General features: G+C 32.9%; 1 protein-coding gene across 6 annotated transcripts; it reads right to left on the reverse strand.

The window, feature by feature from the left end:
- Positions 1 to 1,844: 1,844 nt before the first annotated feature.
- LOC140962857 (azadirone synthase LFS-like) lies at positions 1,845 to 7,937 on the reverse strand. Of its 6 annotated transcripts, none has more exons than XR_012172623.1 (11): positions 7,767 to 7,937; positions 6,736 to 6,931; positions 5,635 to 5,733; positions 5,337 to 5,388; positions 4,301 to 4,422; positions 4,122 to 4,222; positions 3,982 to 4,040; positions 3,497 to 3,553; positions 2,988 to 3,033; positions 2,281 to 2,529; positions 1,845 to 2,144 (listed from the first exon to the last, which is right to left on the reverse strand). XR_012172623.1 is itself a non-coding variant. In XM_073421903.1 (11 exons), exons 1-11 carry the CDS (start codon positions 7,875 to 7,877, stop codon positions 2,057 to 2,059), a joined length of 1,011 nt encoding a protein of 336 aa, XP_073278004.1. In that variant the 5' UTR covers positions 7,878 to 7,937; the 3' UTR covers positions 1,845 to 2,056. The 6 variants fall into 6 exon arrangements, 2 of the variants coding, with proteins under 2 accessions (XP_073278004.1, XP_073278005.1); XM_073421903.1 differs by having other exon boundaries at positions 2,281 to 2,360; XM_073421904.1 differs by lacking the exon at positions 1,845 to 2,144 and having other exon boundaries at positions 2,300 to 2,360; positions 2,455 to 2,529.
- Positions 7,938 to 19,669: the final 11,732 nt, after the last annotated feature.

A 19,669-nucleotide genomic window follows, 5' to 3' on the forward strand; every position in this document is an offset into this window, starting at 1 on the left:
TTAATGTATTAATTTGTCGAACTGTAGTCTTAATATATAAACTTTTAATTTTCTACTATTTTGATTCAATTGTTCGTATGGTATCGAATACGTCAGCACGTAGGCCAATAATTTTCGAGACGACATCAACATTTTTCGATATCACATATGCTTCGACGAAATAAATCAAAGCCAAAAAAAACAACACACCAAAACCAAACTTTGAATACTTAGTAGATTAAAATCCAAAACAAAACAAATTACTTAGAGTTGTCAAACGGATCAAACCCTCCTGTCCCACCCTGCCGAAAACGAGGCAAGCCTGCCCACCAAACCCCAACCCAACCTGCCACGGTGAATTATTTTTTTTCTTTAAAAAACTCGTACATAAATTATTATAAATAATAAAAATCTTTCAAAATTCATCAATCTATTATCAAATATAAATCATTATAAATAATATAACTATTTCAAGATTCATTAATCACATATAAAACGTTATAAATAATACATAAATCTTTCAAAATTTATCAAATATAATAAACTATTACAAATAATATAAATCATTCAAAATTCATCGACATAAATTCATCAATCATACATGCATCATTGAAATAATATAATAAAAAAGATATTTTAAACAAACTAGCTGACGGCCCCGCCCCGTTACCCAACTATGCTGACCCGTCTGAGACCACTTTCAAATAGGCCACTAAAATAGTACCTCAACCAACCCCACACAGATATCTCCGAGACAGAAAAGCTATGGCAAAGAAACATACCACTAACGAACTAATAAATACTAGGTTGAATAGGTTGTGGCCATAATTTCCCATTATTAAATAAAAGTCTCTGTCGCACTAAAAAAGGGCGTTGAATGTTTTTTGTTCTTGCACCCTTCATTCTTTTTTGATAGGCTCTATTCATTGTGAAATCATTCTTATCCAGCCATGCCCTCATATTTCAAAAGATTCTTATATTTCTATTTGGTGATAGCATCTACCAATAGGTTACTTCCATATAAACTTACTTCGAGCCAGCCAAAGCCATATTAAGTGCAAATAATGGTTCTTAACTTGGAAATAGCTAGCCACCTCGTATTTGCCCCAAAAATATGGAGACATTTCTCGAATCCAAACGATAAAACGTCCAAGACAATACTTTGAGAGTTCGAAGTAGTACTTTTTACCAAATTTCACAAGCAGGGTTCATATGCCTCAAGAGGGAGCGGATGGATCCTGACTAAGGATGATGATTGCGAAATTTTACGACTTCAAAAGCCATTGGGACAAGTGAACTCGTCGCCAAACTGACTGAGCCGAGAGGTTATGTTCGTGTAACTAATGACATAAACAACATGGTCATTGACTGTTGCACCTCAAGATTCGAAATTGAGGTCAAGTATTAACATGTTTGAATATCCACAGTACCCGCGGAGCCAGAATTCTAGCAACGAATACAGGAGTCGAAAAGTTCAGTTGGCAAAATCCAGAGGGCGATAACGCGTTGAATGTACAAAATATGATAAGGCAGTTAAGGTCAAAATTGTGGTTATAATGCATTTTCAGTTATGGTAATTTCAACAACATTGACTGGCAATCATAAATTGAATCTAATGTAACTCAGTTTAGAGTCCCAAAGCCACTGACATTCTACAATGCAACATGTCGAATAGGAACTTCAGATACAATTAAGCATCCATAGATGTTAAGAGACTCCTAATGCTAGATGCAAAATACATCCTGTGAAAACTAGGGTTCAATCAAAAGTAGTCGATGACTTATAGATCTGACACCAGAACCCAAGTTTATGATGAGGTTTCAGGTCAAGTTCGAGACTCAATTGTAACAAACACTTCTCCCAACTAAAAAAAAGTATCATTTATAGAAGATTAACATGTAAACTCAAACCGTGTAATACACAAATCCGTCAAGACATAAATTTGACTTAATTTTCGCTTCTTAGGCCAATAGAAGTATATTTTTACATAAATCAATGTGTGTTACTAGAGGAAACACTTGCCCAGTCTATGCATATCGGAATTCCTGAGGTGGCATCACCTTCCACATCATTAACCTCATTTAGAAACGTGGTAGGAGTTCAAGTCAGCATGAGTATCTTTGTACTTCATATCTAGGTAATCTTGGCATTTTATTGGAGGAAACCTAAAAAAGCATCTTGTTGCAATATAACATAAGAATCTAGAAATTTAACATGCGAAAGGAAAACAATATTGGCAAAACGAGTAGTGATACTAGAATCAACTATAAGAAAAAAAGCTAGCACTATGGATGTACTCACATTGGAGGATTCTTGTGTGATTGGCATGTTGGCAGGCATTCTACAATGCAATCGTGATTAGGTTCAACAAAGTAAGCTATCTGTAGAAGAACGTTAATCAAGATTGATTGACATCCTGTCTTGCCGTACCAAACAAACAAGTATTAAGGTGGATGCAGAACAGACGGACAATACCCAGTCCAATCCGTAGTGAAATATCACCAGAACGTGGAATTGAGCTCACACATTCGGGCTCTCCAAAAGAGACACCTTTTCACATTGCAGAAGAAGCTATCTCACTTTATTTACACTCTATGTGGTATCTAACGACAGCAGAGAAGATCAACCAAAAACTTGTGAACATTCACACATACTCTTAATTTGAAGGGTTGTGTTTCGATCCCAAATTGAAAAGATGTAAATCCACTTCAATTCATGACCCACTCCGACAAGATCAGATCAATGGTTCGTTCATGGCTATAATCGGTACAATACTCTTTGCCTATGCAGACCACAAGTTCTGCACTATTACCTAGTCTAGCCAAGAAAATCCCATGTACATGAGTTTTCTTAACCTTTGCTGAGTTGCATGGATGGTCGGTGATGAACCAAACAAAAACAAGAAACAACCATGCACAAATTAAACATAAGACGTATTGCATGACAAAGAGGAACTCGCCAAGTGAGAGTACAGGAAGAGAAATTTCAAAAACTTTGGAAAGCCTTACAGAATATCTTTCTTGACCAGTACACACTACCCGGTGTAAGGTAGACCTGTATGGAGAAATAAAAGCAAACACTTTTATAACCTAGCTTATGCAAAGTATCCATACATTTCCTAAAATAGGTAAGTCGATCGAGATTCAATGGAGAAAATTTAACAAACTTGGACCTGCAATGCATTCAAAAATATGATTTGTGAAATACAAAATCAAGTTTCTACTCGCACCAATGCCTATATGGTCAGTAAATAAGCACATTGACACCAAAAGTCAGAAAAGTTTATTGAATTCAAAATAGGGCAGACAGGTATTCATTGCTGCTCCAAATGAAAGAATCAAATCAAATAATTATATCATGATTGAAGTCATTTCTAAAACTCATATTGCTACATTACAAAACATGCCCAATATTTTGCGATCAAGTCGACAAGCGGCCGACTTTAAGCGAATGTCAGCTCCAAATCAGGGAATAGAACATTGCTAACAGAAAATACTTCTATACACTTGCACATTACCTGAAGGTGCAGTTGCTCCAGCGTTCCAGCATATCGCCAAGATTTACAATAAATGCCCTGAAAATCAAGTACCAGCAATAAGATATTGAGAAAGCATCGTCACTAAATTGATAAACATCTAAATATGCATTTGAAGTTCAGACAGCCAAAATTTTCAATGTATATACAGGTTAAAAATACATGCACAACTTGTTCAATTCATAAGGCTTGGTACATCACTAATCCTTCGAAATTGTCAATCCAATGTTAGAAATAACATTTTGATATCGCTCCAATCACTCCAGAATTGTGAACAATGAAATAGACGATTTCTTTGCATACTATTTCAAACATGAATATCGCAGAATGTTTTCAGGAAAAATAAAAATTTTAGGTGACCAACTGCATATTTCAGATCATGCATGTACAATAATTGACTAGAAAACCACTGACACAAGGGACGGAAAATTCTTCCTGAGAAGATAAGAAACAGAACATAAAGCTACCCTTTTAACGGAGGGACATATTCCCATATCTGAGGATTAGCATCCTTGTCTCTACATATCTGTGTTTATTACAAGGTTCAAGAACATATTCGAGGAAAATTAACGAAAGAGTATTTTAAAGTTTTTGTCTTAATCCATACCTGAAGGCCAAAGACGTTGTCTGTAGCCAAAAGAGTAATTAAACCATAATCAGAATGTGCCCCAGCTCCAAATATGCCTTTTGCAGGCTCAGACACTTGATCTAAAGCATAGCCACAAATACTTAAATAGTGTCAATCAAGAAATACCCACTCTTCATTAAATTTAAATCAATCATCACCTGAATAATGTAGCAGCCGCAAGACTGCAATGGGTTTTCCAAGCATTTCGGTTTGGTCAAAAAAGTTAAATATTAAATCAAGTGCCTGGGCTATCAACCGTGAAACAGCTTTTGCTACTTCACTGCGTACAAATAAATATAAAGGGTAATAAGGAGAAAAGAAAATTGATCATATGGAATACTGTTAGAAGGATTGGTAAATCCTAGTAATCTGAAAGAAGAAAAGATGATTTTTAAAAAAAATTATAAATATGTAAAGGAGGAGAAACAATAAATGTATCACTAGTCACACAAAGAAGATGAAGAATATTCAGAGAACTTCACGAGAATGATAAAAGTGTATATTGTGCCTTTATGATTTAAATAAAAGATCATGGGACTAATGGTGCCTGCTTGAATATCACATGGTCATTTAAGTAAAAACATTAGTTTTTCTTAATTGTAAAATCTACGGGCTTGACACTAAGCATCATGCTAGAAATTATTTTCTTGCCACAAAGACAACTTACATTATTATCCAGAATTTAGAACATTTAAATATATTCAATAGATGAAATGAGTCTTCCTCGTGACAGAATAAGAGGTGTCTCACAGAACAAAATAATAAGTTGCAGGCTCATAGGTTGTCACCAAAGTTATGACACAGACAACTAGATACCAAGTACGAGCTTAAATATGGAATGAAGCATTGTCAATTAATGCACGAATAGGAGTTCGTTTTTCATATGCTAATAATTCAGGTGCCATTGCCATATAGTAACATCAAACTACATTAACCATGAAACCATTAGAAGCCATTATGCATTGCTTTTATTGAATACATCATTTGATTTTCTCATGTTTTATTTCAGTAACATCCGCAATTTACAAAATACAAGAAAAAATCGGAAATAATTCAAAAAGCATATAGAGATGGACCATACAGATATAATTAAACCTCCACCAATGAAGAGATTCACCAGATTGGAATTGCATGGAGGTGTTTATGTGATAATAAATATCGTGTATCGCAAAATTTAGGACAAGAGGAACTAACAGTGCCTTCTGATGATACTTCTCCATAGTTTCCCTCCATGCAGGCAAGATGTCTACAAGAGTAAAGAATGACTGATAGTCAAAGCATGCACAATAAAAACACAACTTGTACAAACTTGTTTTGATTTGGTATTTTTCATAATGATTGGTGTCCTATGACATGCTTAAAGGGTGTGCGTGGATGGTTTGTGATTCACTTTGAAAATATGCACATGTTACCATAATGTGGCTTCAACGTTCGACAACTATTTTCTGAACCAATTGTTATGCAAAAAATCAATCCAACCTAAAATATTTACCCGCACGCGGCCACAGATTTGGCCCGTAGAATGGTTTCTGTGCATCAGGATCATCTTCAGACAATTCAATGCCAATGTAATATCCCTCTTTATAATCTCCTGAAACATGCATCGAAACTATAAGATTTAAACACAATTAAATACATGAACCGTAAAAAATTCCAGATGGTTGTGACCAACGGACTAGCAATCATGCAACGGCCTCATTTATCATGCATCAACTATAACCATTAACATGTAGAATTTTTTAATACAGCATGAGAAGCTGGACCAGCATACAGTAGCTAAAAGAGGCTAATCTACAACAATTTTAGGTCGCAGAAAAACTTAAGAAAGATAAACAACTTTCCACAAGTTCTATGTTAAGGCCAAACTTATGCAACTGTTTGGCTTTCGATTTTCCAGATTCAAAATCCCGTTATCTTATAATAATGACCATTTGCTATGACATAAGAATTATTAGACGGAGTTAAAGGGGCACACACAATAAATGTAGAATAAAATCTGAAATAGTTGTTTTCCAAATGAGTATGTATCAAAATATTAGAAATAATCATAGTACATAATATTAAAATTAATAACTAAGTAAAAAATTATCAAACTGACATCAAATTATCTTCCATAAAACTATTTTGTTGTTAAAAGCTTGGATATTACATTTATGCCAATTCAAAATATAAAACGTCAAAGGAACAGGGATATTAGCATAAAGATGTTATCATATTATACGTAGTAATAGAGAGTTTTAACATTTTAATGTAAGATATCATTAAAATAATTCATGCATAGTCTGAGATATTAAAAAAAACACATCAAGAATTAAAACACTAATGTAATAAAAAATATCAGTGTGCATACCATTATCACATTAAACTGATGGGTATTTTAGAAATAAGCTAAAAAATTAGACAAAAGCTATACAATCGAGCTATTAATATACTAAATCGTGTAGGAAATTATATTTTTGAAAAACAAAAGAGCCATAGCACTGCCATGCTAAAGATATCGTGATGATTCTCTAAAGGGCCACTTCCTTAATGTATATTACAAATACAATATCATAACCTCAAAAAGACGAAAGTAATAGGGAATAGCACAAACCATGTATTTGATTGACAGGATCCAAATGTTCATCAAAAACAGGAGTATAGCCTCGATTTTTCTCATTTCTTAAAAGCTTCATCTTTTCTTCCATGGGCAAATCAAAAAATCTTTTGCTTTGGAAGAAAACCTCCTCCATGAATTCATTGTCAATTCCATGATTGATAACATAGAAGAACCCAGTATCTAAGCAAGCCTAAACTTCATTTATAAGCTAATGTGTGAGGATACAAAATCGGCTTTCGACATACAAGAGAGATAGAAACACGACTGGCATTCCAGGTCAAAATTCAACCTTTATGAAAACAACTAAACAAACATTGTTGTCCATAAAGTTAAACAGAAAGAGTATCAAGTTTAATCAACCACAGTTCACATCTAGATCACTACTAACGCAAATCACCTCTGGTAGCAGTTCTCCTACATTGACATGAAATAAGAAATAAAATAGTACCATGAAAATTCTTATACGGAAATCAAGCTCATTTTTTATTCACATATAAACCTACAAAAATAAAAAAAGCTCGAATTCGATATTATTGTGATTATCACAAATAAATATATGATTATGAAGTCTGTGATAGATATTATGAGTGCTTATTTTATAATATTTCCCATCAATAATGAGGTTGATGATTATAACAAAATCAAGAGAATAAAAAATAACAATTTCTTAAAACTTATATTGGAATACAATCAATTCCAAAAGCCCAATCACCATCCCCCAAATCTCTCACACTCACCCAAAAGAATTCATACTCCAAAGAACAACAGCAACACACATCATGTGAAGCAGAAAAATAATGCAAAACGAGCGATGAAAACAGAAATCGTTGGATATAATTTCTTTACCAGAAAAAAACTAATTCTTCAGATGCAGTGATAAAAAAAAAGTTCGGAAAATCCACAAAAATCGCAGGGCTTCTGATCAACTCCATCACTGTTTCGCTCAGTAAACAGGATCATACAAACATAAGTGGACTAATTCGTGTGAAACACTGAATTAGAGTAATTTAAGCTAGGGATTTTGCCTGTTTGAGTAGTGAAACGGAGGACTGAATGTCAGGGCTAGAAAGATCGATGCATTTCAGAGATGAGACGCTGGCCGATTCTGGAAGTTGCGTGCTTGCTTTCGCCGACATACCTGCAAATCATATTTTTTATTTGTTTGCATTCAACATAAATAACTAAATTACATTTGTCACAATGGATGGACCTTGTCATTATTTATTTTGTATTACCAGATAGCATCGAAAAATAACAATGACGATTTTCATTATTATGAAAGAAAATTTTTATCTAGTGCATATCTAATAACACCGACTGTGACTTCTATGGTCGTAAAACAAAAAGTTTCTCCTATACAATCAATAAAGATCGGTTAGACAAACCATGCAAATGAATAAGATAAAAACTTGTGATCTCACGGATCGTATTTTGTGAAAAGAATGTTTTATTTGGGTCATCCATAAAAAAATATTATTTTTTATGCTAAGAATATTATTTTTTATTGTGAATATCAGTACGGTTGATCCGTCTCACAGATAAAGATTCGTGAGATCGTCTCACAAGAGACCTACTAAATGAATAATTCACATCCAACCTGAAAACTTGTAAAAATTGGAAAGTTGCTCAAATCCAACCTGAAAACTTGGGTTTTTTTTAAAATTAATGTAAAAAAAAATTCAAAAAAAATTAAAAAATTTTTTTTGTTGCAAAACTACTTTAATCCGCGTTTACAAAGTGCGGACGCTCCACGTGGACGAGAGCGCGGACACTCGCTTACGTGGACGAGCATTATATTATTATTATTATTTATTTTATTATTTTACTTATTAATTTAATTCCAATGAAAATATAAATATTTATAATATATGTTAATTATTAAATATTTTGTATTATTTAGTTGGGTGATTGATATGAAAGGATTGAAAGAAAACGTACATAAAATCAATATTGTATATTTATGTTGTGATTAATATTTTATTTTAATGTTGTGATTGAAATTCAATTAATAATAATAGCTTAAATAGAAAATAAACAATGTATATTTACGAATAGAATGAAAATATTGTAATTTATTGTAAGTTTTATCGATAATATAAGTTAAAGTTAAACATTTTATTGTTGTATTGATGAAATACTATATTTTTATTCTCCTTAATTTTCTTCTTTCAATCCTCTCATATCTCTAATTTTTCAATCACCTAACCATATAATACAATATATTTAATAATTAACATATATTATAAATATTTATATATATTTTTTCATTCGAATTAAATTTAATAATAATAATAATAATAATAATATATTTATAAATATACTTTCACGTCGTGTGAGTTTTTATGTTGCGATTGAAATTAAATTAATAATAATAGATTAAATTGAAAATAAACAATATAAATTTAATAATAGAATGAAAATATTATAATACAGCGTAATTTCATCGATATTATATGCTAAAGTTAAAACTCTTATTGGTGTATTGGTGAAAAACTACTATTTTTATTCTCCTTAATTTTCTCCCTTCAATCCTCTCATATCTCTTTAATTTTCTCCTGTCAATCCTCTCATATCTCTAATTTTTTAATCACCCAACTAAATAATACAAAATATTTAATAATTAACATATATTGTAAATATTTATATTTATATTTTTCATTCGAATTAAATTAATAATTAAAAATTATAATAAATAATAATAATAATAATAATAATAGTATATTCAAATTAAATTAATTATTTAAAATAATAATAACTAATAATAATAGGCTTACGTTGACGGGCTGCCATCTCAAAATAATAATAAATAATAAATAATAATAATAATAATAATAAAATAATAATAATAATATAGTGCACGTCTACGTGGACGAGCGTCCGCGCGCCGCGCTTTGTAAGCGCAGATTAAAGTAGTTTTGCAAAAAAAAAAATTTTAATTTTTTTTGAAATTTTTTTTTATTTTACATTAATTTTGAAAAAAACCCTAAAAACTTGGTTTGAAAAACCATGCAAATGAATAGTTCAAGACCCGTTTAAGTCCAAAATGGATTGGCCCATAAACGATGCCCAAAATTTTAATTTTAATTGTGTATTTTTTAATTTTTGAAAATTTTGGTGTTTTTATTCATATGAGTCTTAATCAACGCTGCTTTAAAAAAATTAAAATTGTAAAAATAAAAAAGCAAAAAACAAAGGAATTGAATTAGTTTTGAAATTCGATAATATAAAAAATATAAATTATAAATAAACAAATATACAACATCAAAATTATAAATTTTTTTTTTCTAAATGATATCTAAACTTGAATTAATAAACCTTTATCCCAAGTCCAAAATTATTAACATGCGTTAGGAATATGAAATAATAGAATTTCAAATCTAAAAATTTAAATTTTCTCGAATTCTTTAGAATAATTCAAGTCATGTAAATTCTCAAATTCCTGTCCTACAACTTTAATGTCCAGCTCTGTCCTAACATTAATATCAGTTACATTCAAATAAAAAAGAAGTTAAAAGTGGGAAAAATAATAGAGGAGACCAATTTGTTACACTAACAATGGATTTTGGCCAATTAACTAGATAAGCAAAATCCAAATTTTACAAGACAAGTTTGGTTGTTTTTCTCGCATGTTTTGTGGAAAACACCAATGCCCACAGACCAAATAAGAGGGAAAAAATTAACAATTGTTAAAAGTAAAAATTTACGATAAAAAAATAAAAATCTCAAATTCACAAAATATATTTGTGGGGACCCGGTCGCTAATTCAATTCTTAATCATTCTTTGGGATTAAATGAATCATTTAATTAACTAGGTCGAGAATTTTATTTATTTTTTTTAAAATTGCGCAGCATATAACAAGGGTACAAATCTATACAACAATTCATGTTCCATTTTATTTAAATACAAGATCAGGTGCAATGTCTACAACCTAATCAAAGGTACAAAACTTACTCATGATACAATCATATCAAACTAAGGTTCAACACTACATATCAAGTATTGAAGGCCAAATCTACATCGAAGTCCGGAATCACCACTCTATCTCGATTTCTTATCCTCTTCTCGACCCTGATCATGTCCCACCTGTTGTCATGCACACATACAAACACAACAACAGCCGGATAATTCCGGTGAGAATATAATTCCAGTATAAACAATGCATACATGCATTTCATATAAACATATACAAAAGCATATAATAGTTATCAATAATATGTATCAAATCTGAAACCATGAAACGATATAAAACTGTAAATCAAACTCTTAGACTCTTAATCTCTGACTCGACTCTTATCTAGTCTAGGGATCCCGGTTCCCGGATTTTGGCACATTATATCGAATTTCTGCAATAAGAGTCGATTTACTCGTAAGCACATTGATATAACAAAATATCCAGTGTCTTGACACCTCTGCCAAAGACTCGTTCTCGATGTCTATCTTCTATTCTCTGCTTTTCTATAAGTCAATAGAAATAGCATTCACATTCAAGTCATACAAATGTATAAAAACAATAACAAGCAAATATGTGATTTTTGGAAACTCAAGTCGAATCTAACTCGAGTCGTATCTCCCGATTTAACATTGATTTATACCTTTCTTTTCTCGGTCTGACGAAGTCGAAGTCTTGAATTCGAAAATGTCAATAGCAAATATCCTTGTGTAGCTTTTACGAGAGGATTACAAAAATGTGTTCGGATCGAAATTCAGATAACCGGATCTTGAACAGTCAACAATCGAAGCAACGAAGAAAACTTGAAAATTTTGAGGGGACTTCTCGGTTCTTGATGAAGGAAATGAAGGAAAGAGGAACATTATATATATCCCAATGCATGGTGAAGACATGTGGCTCAATTCTTCAATCTGCACGTCGCGCGCATATGCGCACCCAAGGCCCGTGCATATGCGCCTGACTTTCTGTCCGGCGTTTCTGAATTCACCAACTCGCGCATATGCGCGCCCTCTCTTCGCGCATATGCGCGAGACCTACTGTCTCGGCATATAAGAGGGCGCGCATATGCGCGAGACCTACTGTCTCGGCATATAACAATATCAACTGCTCGCGCATATGCGCGCCCCTCTTCCGCGCACGTGCGCGACATTCTCTGGACTCGACACTTCTGGCATTCACCCTCTCGCGCATATGTGCGTCCTGTCTCGCGCATATGCGCGAGATGTTCTGTCCCGCGGCTGCTGCTCCGCGCATCTGCGCGCACTTCCTCGGCGCATATGCGCCACAAGTTCTGTCCACCACATGAATTTCCACTCAATTTCATTTCTTGCACTTTAGCTCCTGAATTCTTCATTAATCGCAATTCTGTCAATTAATTCATGTCTAATTACAATGATAAAATCTCAGGCCTTACAATATTAAACTACACATTTTATAAAATTTTCCCTACTCAATTGTGTTTTTCTTCACAAATTGAGAGACCTATTTATAGAATTTCTTTGGAAATAATCCAAAAATAAATACATAATTACATACATCATCACACACTAATCTCTTACTTTTAATATATATATATATATTTTAAAAGTAAGAGATAGAATTATTAGGCGATTCATGTTTGACTAACTCTAGTGAGTGCCGAATTAAGATGTCTATTTCATGAGGACCACAGCCACTTGCTAAGTAATATTTCTTGGATTGCCAAACATTTCATACACGAAAGAGATTGCCAATGGAATTCACATCCAAGCTCAATTTTTTAATGTGCAAGTGAATTGAGTATACTCGTTATTTTTTCGAGAAAATTCTAAGATTATTTCATTTGTTTTTTAAATTATCGGGTTCAAATATATCAAAATACCCACGTTTTGAAGAATTTTTTTCTCGATAAAATATATGTAAATAATTAAATGCATGCATTGACACGAGCTTAAGTTATTATTTGTGACGTCAATTAATGAATTTTAATGTAAATAAAAGCAAAATAAACTATCGGGCTATAATTTTTAACACAAAAACTTTTTTGTCAGTCTAATTGGTGTGCTGTCGTTGACCCACCAAAATTAAATTCCTATTCTCTGAATAAAATTAGTGTAATGATGAGTAGGGTCGAATCCACAGGAAACGAGATATTTATTTCTTTCGAGCAAAATGCAAGTTAAGGGGGGATTTTTGTATATGAATTAAATAAAATATTAAAACTAAAATTAGAAAGCAATAAAAAATAATAAATCTAAACAAGAATTAAATTATCAAACTCTGATTCAAGGGGATTTTCATTATTCAATTATGTCACTGTTCATCGGCTAACATATTATTTATTCATGCAGTTACAAGTAATTAACCTTAGAATTATAGGGATAGCCGCTAAAATCTTTGTGTTTTTCTAATTTAATTGACCAAACCCAGCATCCAGTCAAAACTTATCAATAATTAACTGGGCACGATAGCGTTTCATATTAATTAAAAATAGCATTTTCGTTTTGTGAAAACAGTTAATCCTAAAATCTAACAACCGAGATAGCTGCAATTGATATATCGAGTTTCGTTGATTTATTTAGATTAAATATGCTATGATAGCACAACACAACTAATCTATCGCTACTCATGTACCAATCGTTCATGACAATTACGGATCACTGAATTCATGGATAGCAGTAGAAAATTATATATCGAATTAAATTGTCAGATTAACCAACATACAACTTTCATATAAATAAATCATAAATCAACGAATACTTGGGCAAACAAGAATAATAAATTAAAGTGCAAAAACTTCACTGTGATAAAATTAAACAGTACTATCCCTTGAATCAGACTAAGAAAATTAGCCTAACATGGTTTGATATACAATATCCATAAAAAATAAATAAGAAAACATAAAGAAAATGCAAACTATTTTGTTGGGAAAATCTTGAAATCCTCCGCCACAGCTACGTTGGTGAAGATGGAATGATGGTGAGAGTTCTTCCAATTTGATTGTTTTATTCTTGTGCTCCGGCTGTGGTCTTTTGAGTAGTGGGCTTTTTGGGTCTAAATTTTTGCTAAACAACCCACTAATCTTTAATTAACCATAAATCTTAAATATAAAATACTAAATAATATTTTATCTAGATTTTCCCTCCTTGCAATTTTTGGTAGCTGAAACATCTTCACAAGGCGTGGCCACGCCTTGTTCCAGGACCTCTTCTGGTTTGGCCATTCTCTTTCAAACTCTATCTTGGAAATTTCAAATGTGATGAACATCACCTTTTTAACTCAACTTTGTTCCAAGACCTTGAAAGTTCTTCCTACAACAAAATTACACAAAAATGTGTCAATTAAACATATCGGAGATTGGAATAATGGGAAATATGAAAATAAAAATATTAACTATTATGAGCCTATCACTAATCTCCTATTTTGGTCATCCATGGAAAAAAATGTTTATGTGTTAAAATTATTACTTTTTATTGTAAATATGAACATGATTAATTCGTCTAATAGATAAAGACATGTGAGATTGTCTAACAAAATATCTACTAATTTTTTTACTATGAGAAGTCCCCGCCCTTAGTACTTGAACCTTGATTACGGTCTTGGGCATGCATCTAGTTTTTTTCAAGGAAAAAATATCAAATAATAAAATTCTGTTGAATAAATTTCCAAACAACGTTGATGCCTAATCAATGAATGTCGGGAAAATAAGTTCATTTATATTGAATTTCCACGATTCAGCCAAGCCCACCTATATGTATTTTCCTATCGCGACACACCAAATTGGAGTTGAACAAATCGAACATGAATGTTCATTATTTAGTGTTCAGGCTCGCGTAAATACGACTACCCAATAAATTAACATCTATAGCATCGTCGTTTTACGAAAATAGTTAAATCAAATTGATATAGAAGTNATATATATAAACACGATTTACACAACGTGAGAGTGGAACATGAATCATACATGACCTATGTGGGGGGTGGAACGTGACTCATGCAATATGACGAGCCGTCTGTTTTCTACTTAATTTTTTTTCCGTACTCATATTACTTGAATTTTGTAATAAACACGAAAAACACAAAACAATAATTACCAAAAACGTCATTATCACGGGATAATATTTTCATATGGCCTACTAATTTCAACTGATTTTATAATTGTATGATATTCACACAAATAAAATTCTTATACAGACAATTTTATATGGTATGTTTCGTTGAATCAATTATAGTCATACAACTATGTTTTATAAATAATTTTAGTCATTCTCTCAGAAATAATGTAATTAAATGACCAATTTTGTTGTTAAATTTTTGAAAGTATGTGGGTTAAAAAATTTCTCGAGATATTTACGTGTGTTTGACCACTTAATTATAAATTTTAAGGAAATATCAGACATTTAGTTACACAATTTTAACGAAAATAACTAAAATTGATTAAAAAAGCATAATTACATATCTATAATTTATTAACGAAACATATATGACTAAAAATATCACACATACATCATTACATGCACAATTAAAATTAGACTAAAATTGACAATTTGCAAGAGAAATGCATATGATTTTTAAGTTTAGGAAGCTCTGTGTTACAGATTTAACCCAATCTTGCCACAAGTTTGTGTGGAGCTTCACATATCAGGCAAGAAACTACCAAAAAAACATGGCCAAAAAAACGAAACATACAAGAAACAGTTTCAGAAGAAAAACGAAATGATAAAAATCAGCCTCAGGATGACAGCCGGGCCCGGCACAAGGGGCACGAGCTATTGACCGAAACCCACTGCGCGATGCAATTCACATGGAAAACATGGCCACAGGGGACCTGCGTACCCCCTGCTCCGCCTACTCTGAACCCTTTCATGCAGACAGCACAGCGGCCTCCGCCGGTCACCACCGTCGGGACTTCATCGAACAGGATGTTGGCAGACGATACGGGTCTGGCTTCAGGCTCATTCAACTCCGCTGTTGAATGTTCCGGCATGGTCAAGGCCTCATCAAGGTCAAAAACTTGATCAGTTTCAAACCGGGGCAACATGATTCGGCACTTGATAGAATCAGAATGAGAAAAATGGGATTCAAAGAAATGATCGATCTGGATTTTGGCTTCTGGGAACGTCTGAATTTATAGAGGTTCCGGAAGGACAAAATGTCCACGCAAATTGATAGGAGTTCTTGCGTAGTCAAAGGATAACGCAATTAAACTATTTAATGAACCTGAGGCAACTTTCAAAAGGTGAAGGGGACAAGCGATGTCGGAGGAAGGTGATATAAAGCTAACTTTTTTGCTTGAATGATGTGTAACAGCGCAACTAGATTCACACGTTTTTCTAATATTTGCCATAATCGAGATTTTTTAAGGGAGAATTGGAGATAAATTCTCGAATTAAACATAATATTTTTATTATTTTTTATATTTTAAAAGCATTGTTTAAATTTTTTACTATGACAAAAATATTTCTGCAATTATTGATTATTTATAACTGAATCAGAAATTATATCAGAACCGGGATAAAAATACTTCAACATATAATGTTATTATTACTAGGTAACTAAATGTTTGAGGAGGATAATTCTCTCAAAATTTATGGATTCGAATATATGTTCGACATCAAATATTTATATGATTTATTCCAATACTTTGGAATATTTACAAAAAGAACTAAACAAGGTTAAACATCATAAGCAAAAAGAAACACATCAAAGTCCTAAGGTAAACTTATTATTCAAAATAATAGGTTCTTAGAAATAGTACCGGATTTCTCTAAACTCTCGGAAGATCGTAGAGAGATCCAAAAGACGGTACAAAACTTGACAATCAACTATACTATGTATCACATAAAATTGAGAAAATCTTTGAAAAATAAGAAAAATTTTTTGGACCAATAAAGAATATTCAAACAAGAATCTACATTCTAGAATAACAACTACGTTCTAGTAAAAGCCCTCGGAAGGAAGATTATCATCATCCTTTGGTATTGAACCTTTATTACACCTACGAGAGAAGACCAAGGTAATGCCAAAACTTTTAACCGACAAAGAAAAAATGATCAATCTGATTAAAACTGTCTCAAAAAAAAAAAAAAATTAAGCTGATGACAACTATAGAAAAGATTGATCTAAAAGATCTTCAAGACCTCGCAAAATCTTTTGCGAATTTCAAAGTTGTCGAACTGAAAATGAATACAATAGAGATAAACCTTTATCAATAACTTGATCATCTTCCCATGAACCACCAAGGGAAAGTATGTTATCTCATAATATAAATATGAAAGAACCATAAAGAGATTTTCAATTAGATGGAGGAGCACTCTAGCGTGAACAAGGTTAAGGAGAAATCAAATTCCCTTGCACAAAACACTCTATGAGAAGTCTTTTTTAGAACCAATACATCCTTATGGAGTTATGCTTAGCCTTGATGTATTGGATTTAAAAAAACTGAGAATATATCATAGATGACTGGACATAGGCTATGAGAATCGCAGCAAGCACGTACACTTGATCTCAACAAAGAAGGATTCATTAAATTTTTAGAAATGAGTCTGATGAGATTAGTTAAAATCGCTTGGGACATGACTTTTATAGAAACCAAAGAGTCGGTGCTAGTCGGAGAATCGGGTTTGTAAGCACCTGGTGGGAAGGAACCAAAGCTAAGTGAACCAGAAGCGCGGTGCACCATGTCAAAACAATTGCATCTGTTCATGATGTTTATCTGTATTATAACTGCTATACAACGTTATGTACATTTATTTATGGCGTTTGTTCCATTTTTTGGTATCTTTTGATGTTTGAACGAATGATTATGATCCAAACATCAACTTCTTAACATAAATTTCTTTTTTTTAAAGTATTGTTTGGATATTGTTATATAGTATAAACAAATATCAAACATTCAATTATCAAGTTAGAAGAAATCCAAGGTAGTCGAGGATGTTTTCAAGTGTGTATATCGAAAACAACATTATTAAGAATTCATTGTATTTTGAGAGAACATTTCCATAGTCTGAGTGTAACATATTTATGAGAGCAAATAGTTTCTTAAGAAAAACGATTGTACACGTCTTGTATTCGCTGTCTGATTTGTTGAAAGATTCACATAGGTTTCCCACAACAACAATTTACGAGGTGAGTTTCCTGAAAGAAACAGATTCAAATAAGACATCCTTACCAACAGAGACGAATTCAAACATCTTCAAATTTTTTTTGAGCAAAAATATCGATCCAAAATTATTTTGTTTCATAGTTCACGAGCTTTAATATTTTATTAATATAATATAATTATATATTAATTACATGTAAATTTCGAAAATTTCGAGCTTTCGAACCTTAATGTTTGAGCAATAGTCACTACAAGAAAAAAGCTAAACGACAACGGATAAAATCCGTTGTCGTAGACACTGTTACAACTGTTGTAATTGGCAGTGTTGTTGAAAGTGTGTACTACGACAACGGTTTTTAACTGTTGTAGAAACTCAGATTAGCGACGGTTTCCGAAATTAGCGACCGTTTATACCGTCGCGACAACTAATCGTCGCTAAAATTGGCGACTGTTTTCTATATTCCGTCACAAAATAGCAACGGTCTAAATTTACCGTCGCGAGCTATACCGTCGCTTAAAAAGCGAAAGTTAAGATAAATACCGTCGCTAATGAGCGACGGGATTATTAACAACATCGTCGCTAATTAGCGACGGTTAGAGCTCAATCCGCCGCTACGTTTTAAATGCATTAAAAAAAATTATTTTTATATTTAGACGAATCTGAAAAAAACAACTTTTAAAATCTTTTTAAGCTAATAATCATAACTAACATATAGAAATTTAACAAAAATGAAATCATAACAAACAGAAAGAAATTTAACTTAAACATAAATCGTGAAAAAAAAATTACAAATAAATCGAAACTAAAAGCCTACAAGAGAGAAAATGTATGTTAGAAATGGGAGGGGTGAAGAAACTAGACCGAAAACGAGAGTATATATAGAAAAATGTGCGACGGTCGTTCAAAAATCGTCGCTATTTTGAATCGGCGATAGTTTACACCTGTCGCTATTTGCGACGGTTATCAATAACTGTCGCCAAAAAGCGACAGTGTTTCACGAACCGTCGCTATTTACGACGGTTTAAGAATAACCGTTACCATTTTTAAATCGGCGACGGTTTTATAAACACCGTCGCTAAATTAAATCGGCGATCGAAGGAGCAAAACCGTCGCAAAAGTTCAAATAAAGCGACGGTTTTTGCCTAAACCGTCACTATTTTTAACAACGGCTCCCTAAAACCGTTGTCATTACTAAAAAAAAACACACTAATCCACAACGGTTTTCGTGAACCGTTGTCATTTCTTCAAAAAAACACGCTAATCCACAACGGTTCACGAAAACCGTTGTCGTTTCTCTAGATAAACACGCTAATCGACAACGGTTTTTGAAAACCGTTGTCGTTTGCTGCTTTTTAACAACGGTTTTAACTAAAACCGTTGTTAAAAAGCAAAAGACAACGGTTTTTTGAAAAAACCGTTGTCTTTTGAGTGTGGTTGAATGCATATTTTGTAGTTGTGAGTTCAAATAGCTAGCGAATAGTTTCTGATGCCCCAGGAATGGACCCATCAAGATCAGGCCCAAACTCCCGGCCCATCTCTAACACAAGTAGAGGGCCCATGACAGGCTCGAGTATTCTCCTATATATATCAGGCTCAGATCCAATTCAAAGCCTGTGTCTGGACTAGCGTCACTTGCTAGAATCGGACCCTAAATTTTCAGTGAGTATCAATTGGCGTCGTCTGTGGGAAGTTTGAGTTGAGACGTATAGATGGTAGGTAGGAGAGAGAGCAGAAGAACTAACTCAACATCGTCACGTCCTCAGATGGGACCCGAACAATCTTATGTTGATACGAGAAAGGAACAACCGTGTCTTGAGACGAGGCGGAAACAACCTCGTGAGGAGACGAGCAGAACAACCTCATCAGGATACGAGAGCCGAACAACCTCGTCACGAG

Source organism: Primulina huaijiensis, chromosome 17 (assembly GCF_012295235.1).
Source record: "Primulina huaijiensis isolate GDHJ02 chromosome 17, ASM1229523v2, whole genome shotgun sequence".
NCBI classification, from domain to species: domain Eukaryota; kingdom Viridiplantae; phylum Streptophyta; class Magnoliopsida; order Lamiales; family Gesneriaceae; genus Primulina; species Primulina huaijiensis.

What these genes read in the sequence shown, in the direction of transcription:
- LOC140962857 (XM_073421903.1), bottom strand. Translation starts at nt 7,877, where the DNA reads ATGTCGGCGAAAGCAAGCACGCAACTTCCAGAATCGGCCAGCGTCTCA. An exon ending in CCGTTTCACTACTCAAACAG is followed by an intron (nt 6,932 to 7,766) that starts GCAAAATCCCTA and finishes AATGAAGTTTAG; the next exon opens with GCTTGCTTAGATACTGGGTT. An exon ending in ACAACGTCTTTGGCCTTCAG is followed by an intron (nt 4,041 to 4,121) that starts GTATGGATTAAG and finishes TAATAAACACAG; the next exon opens with ATATGTAGAGACAAGGATGC.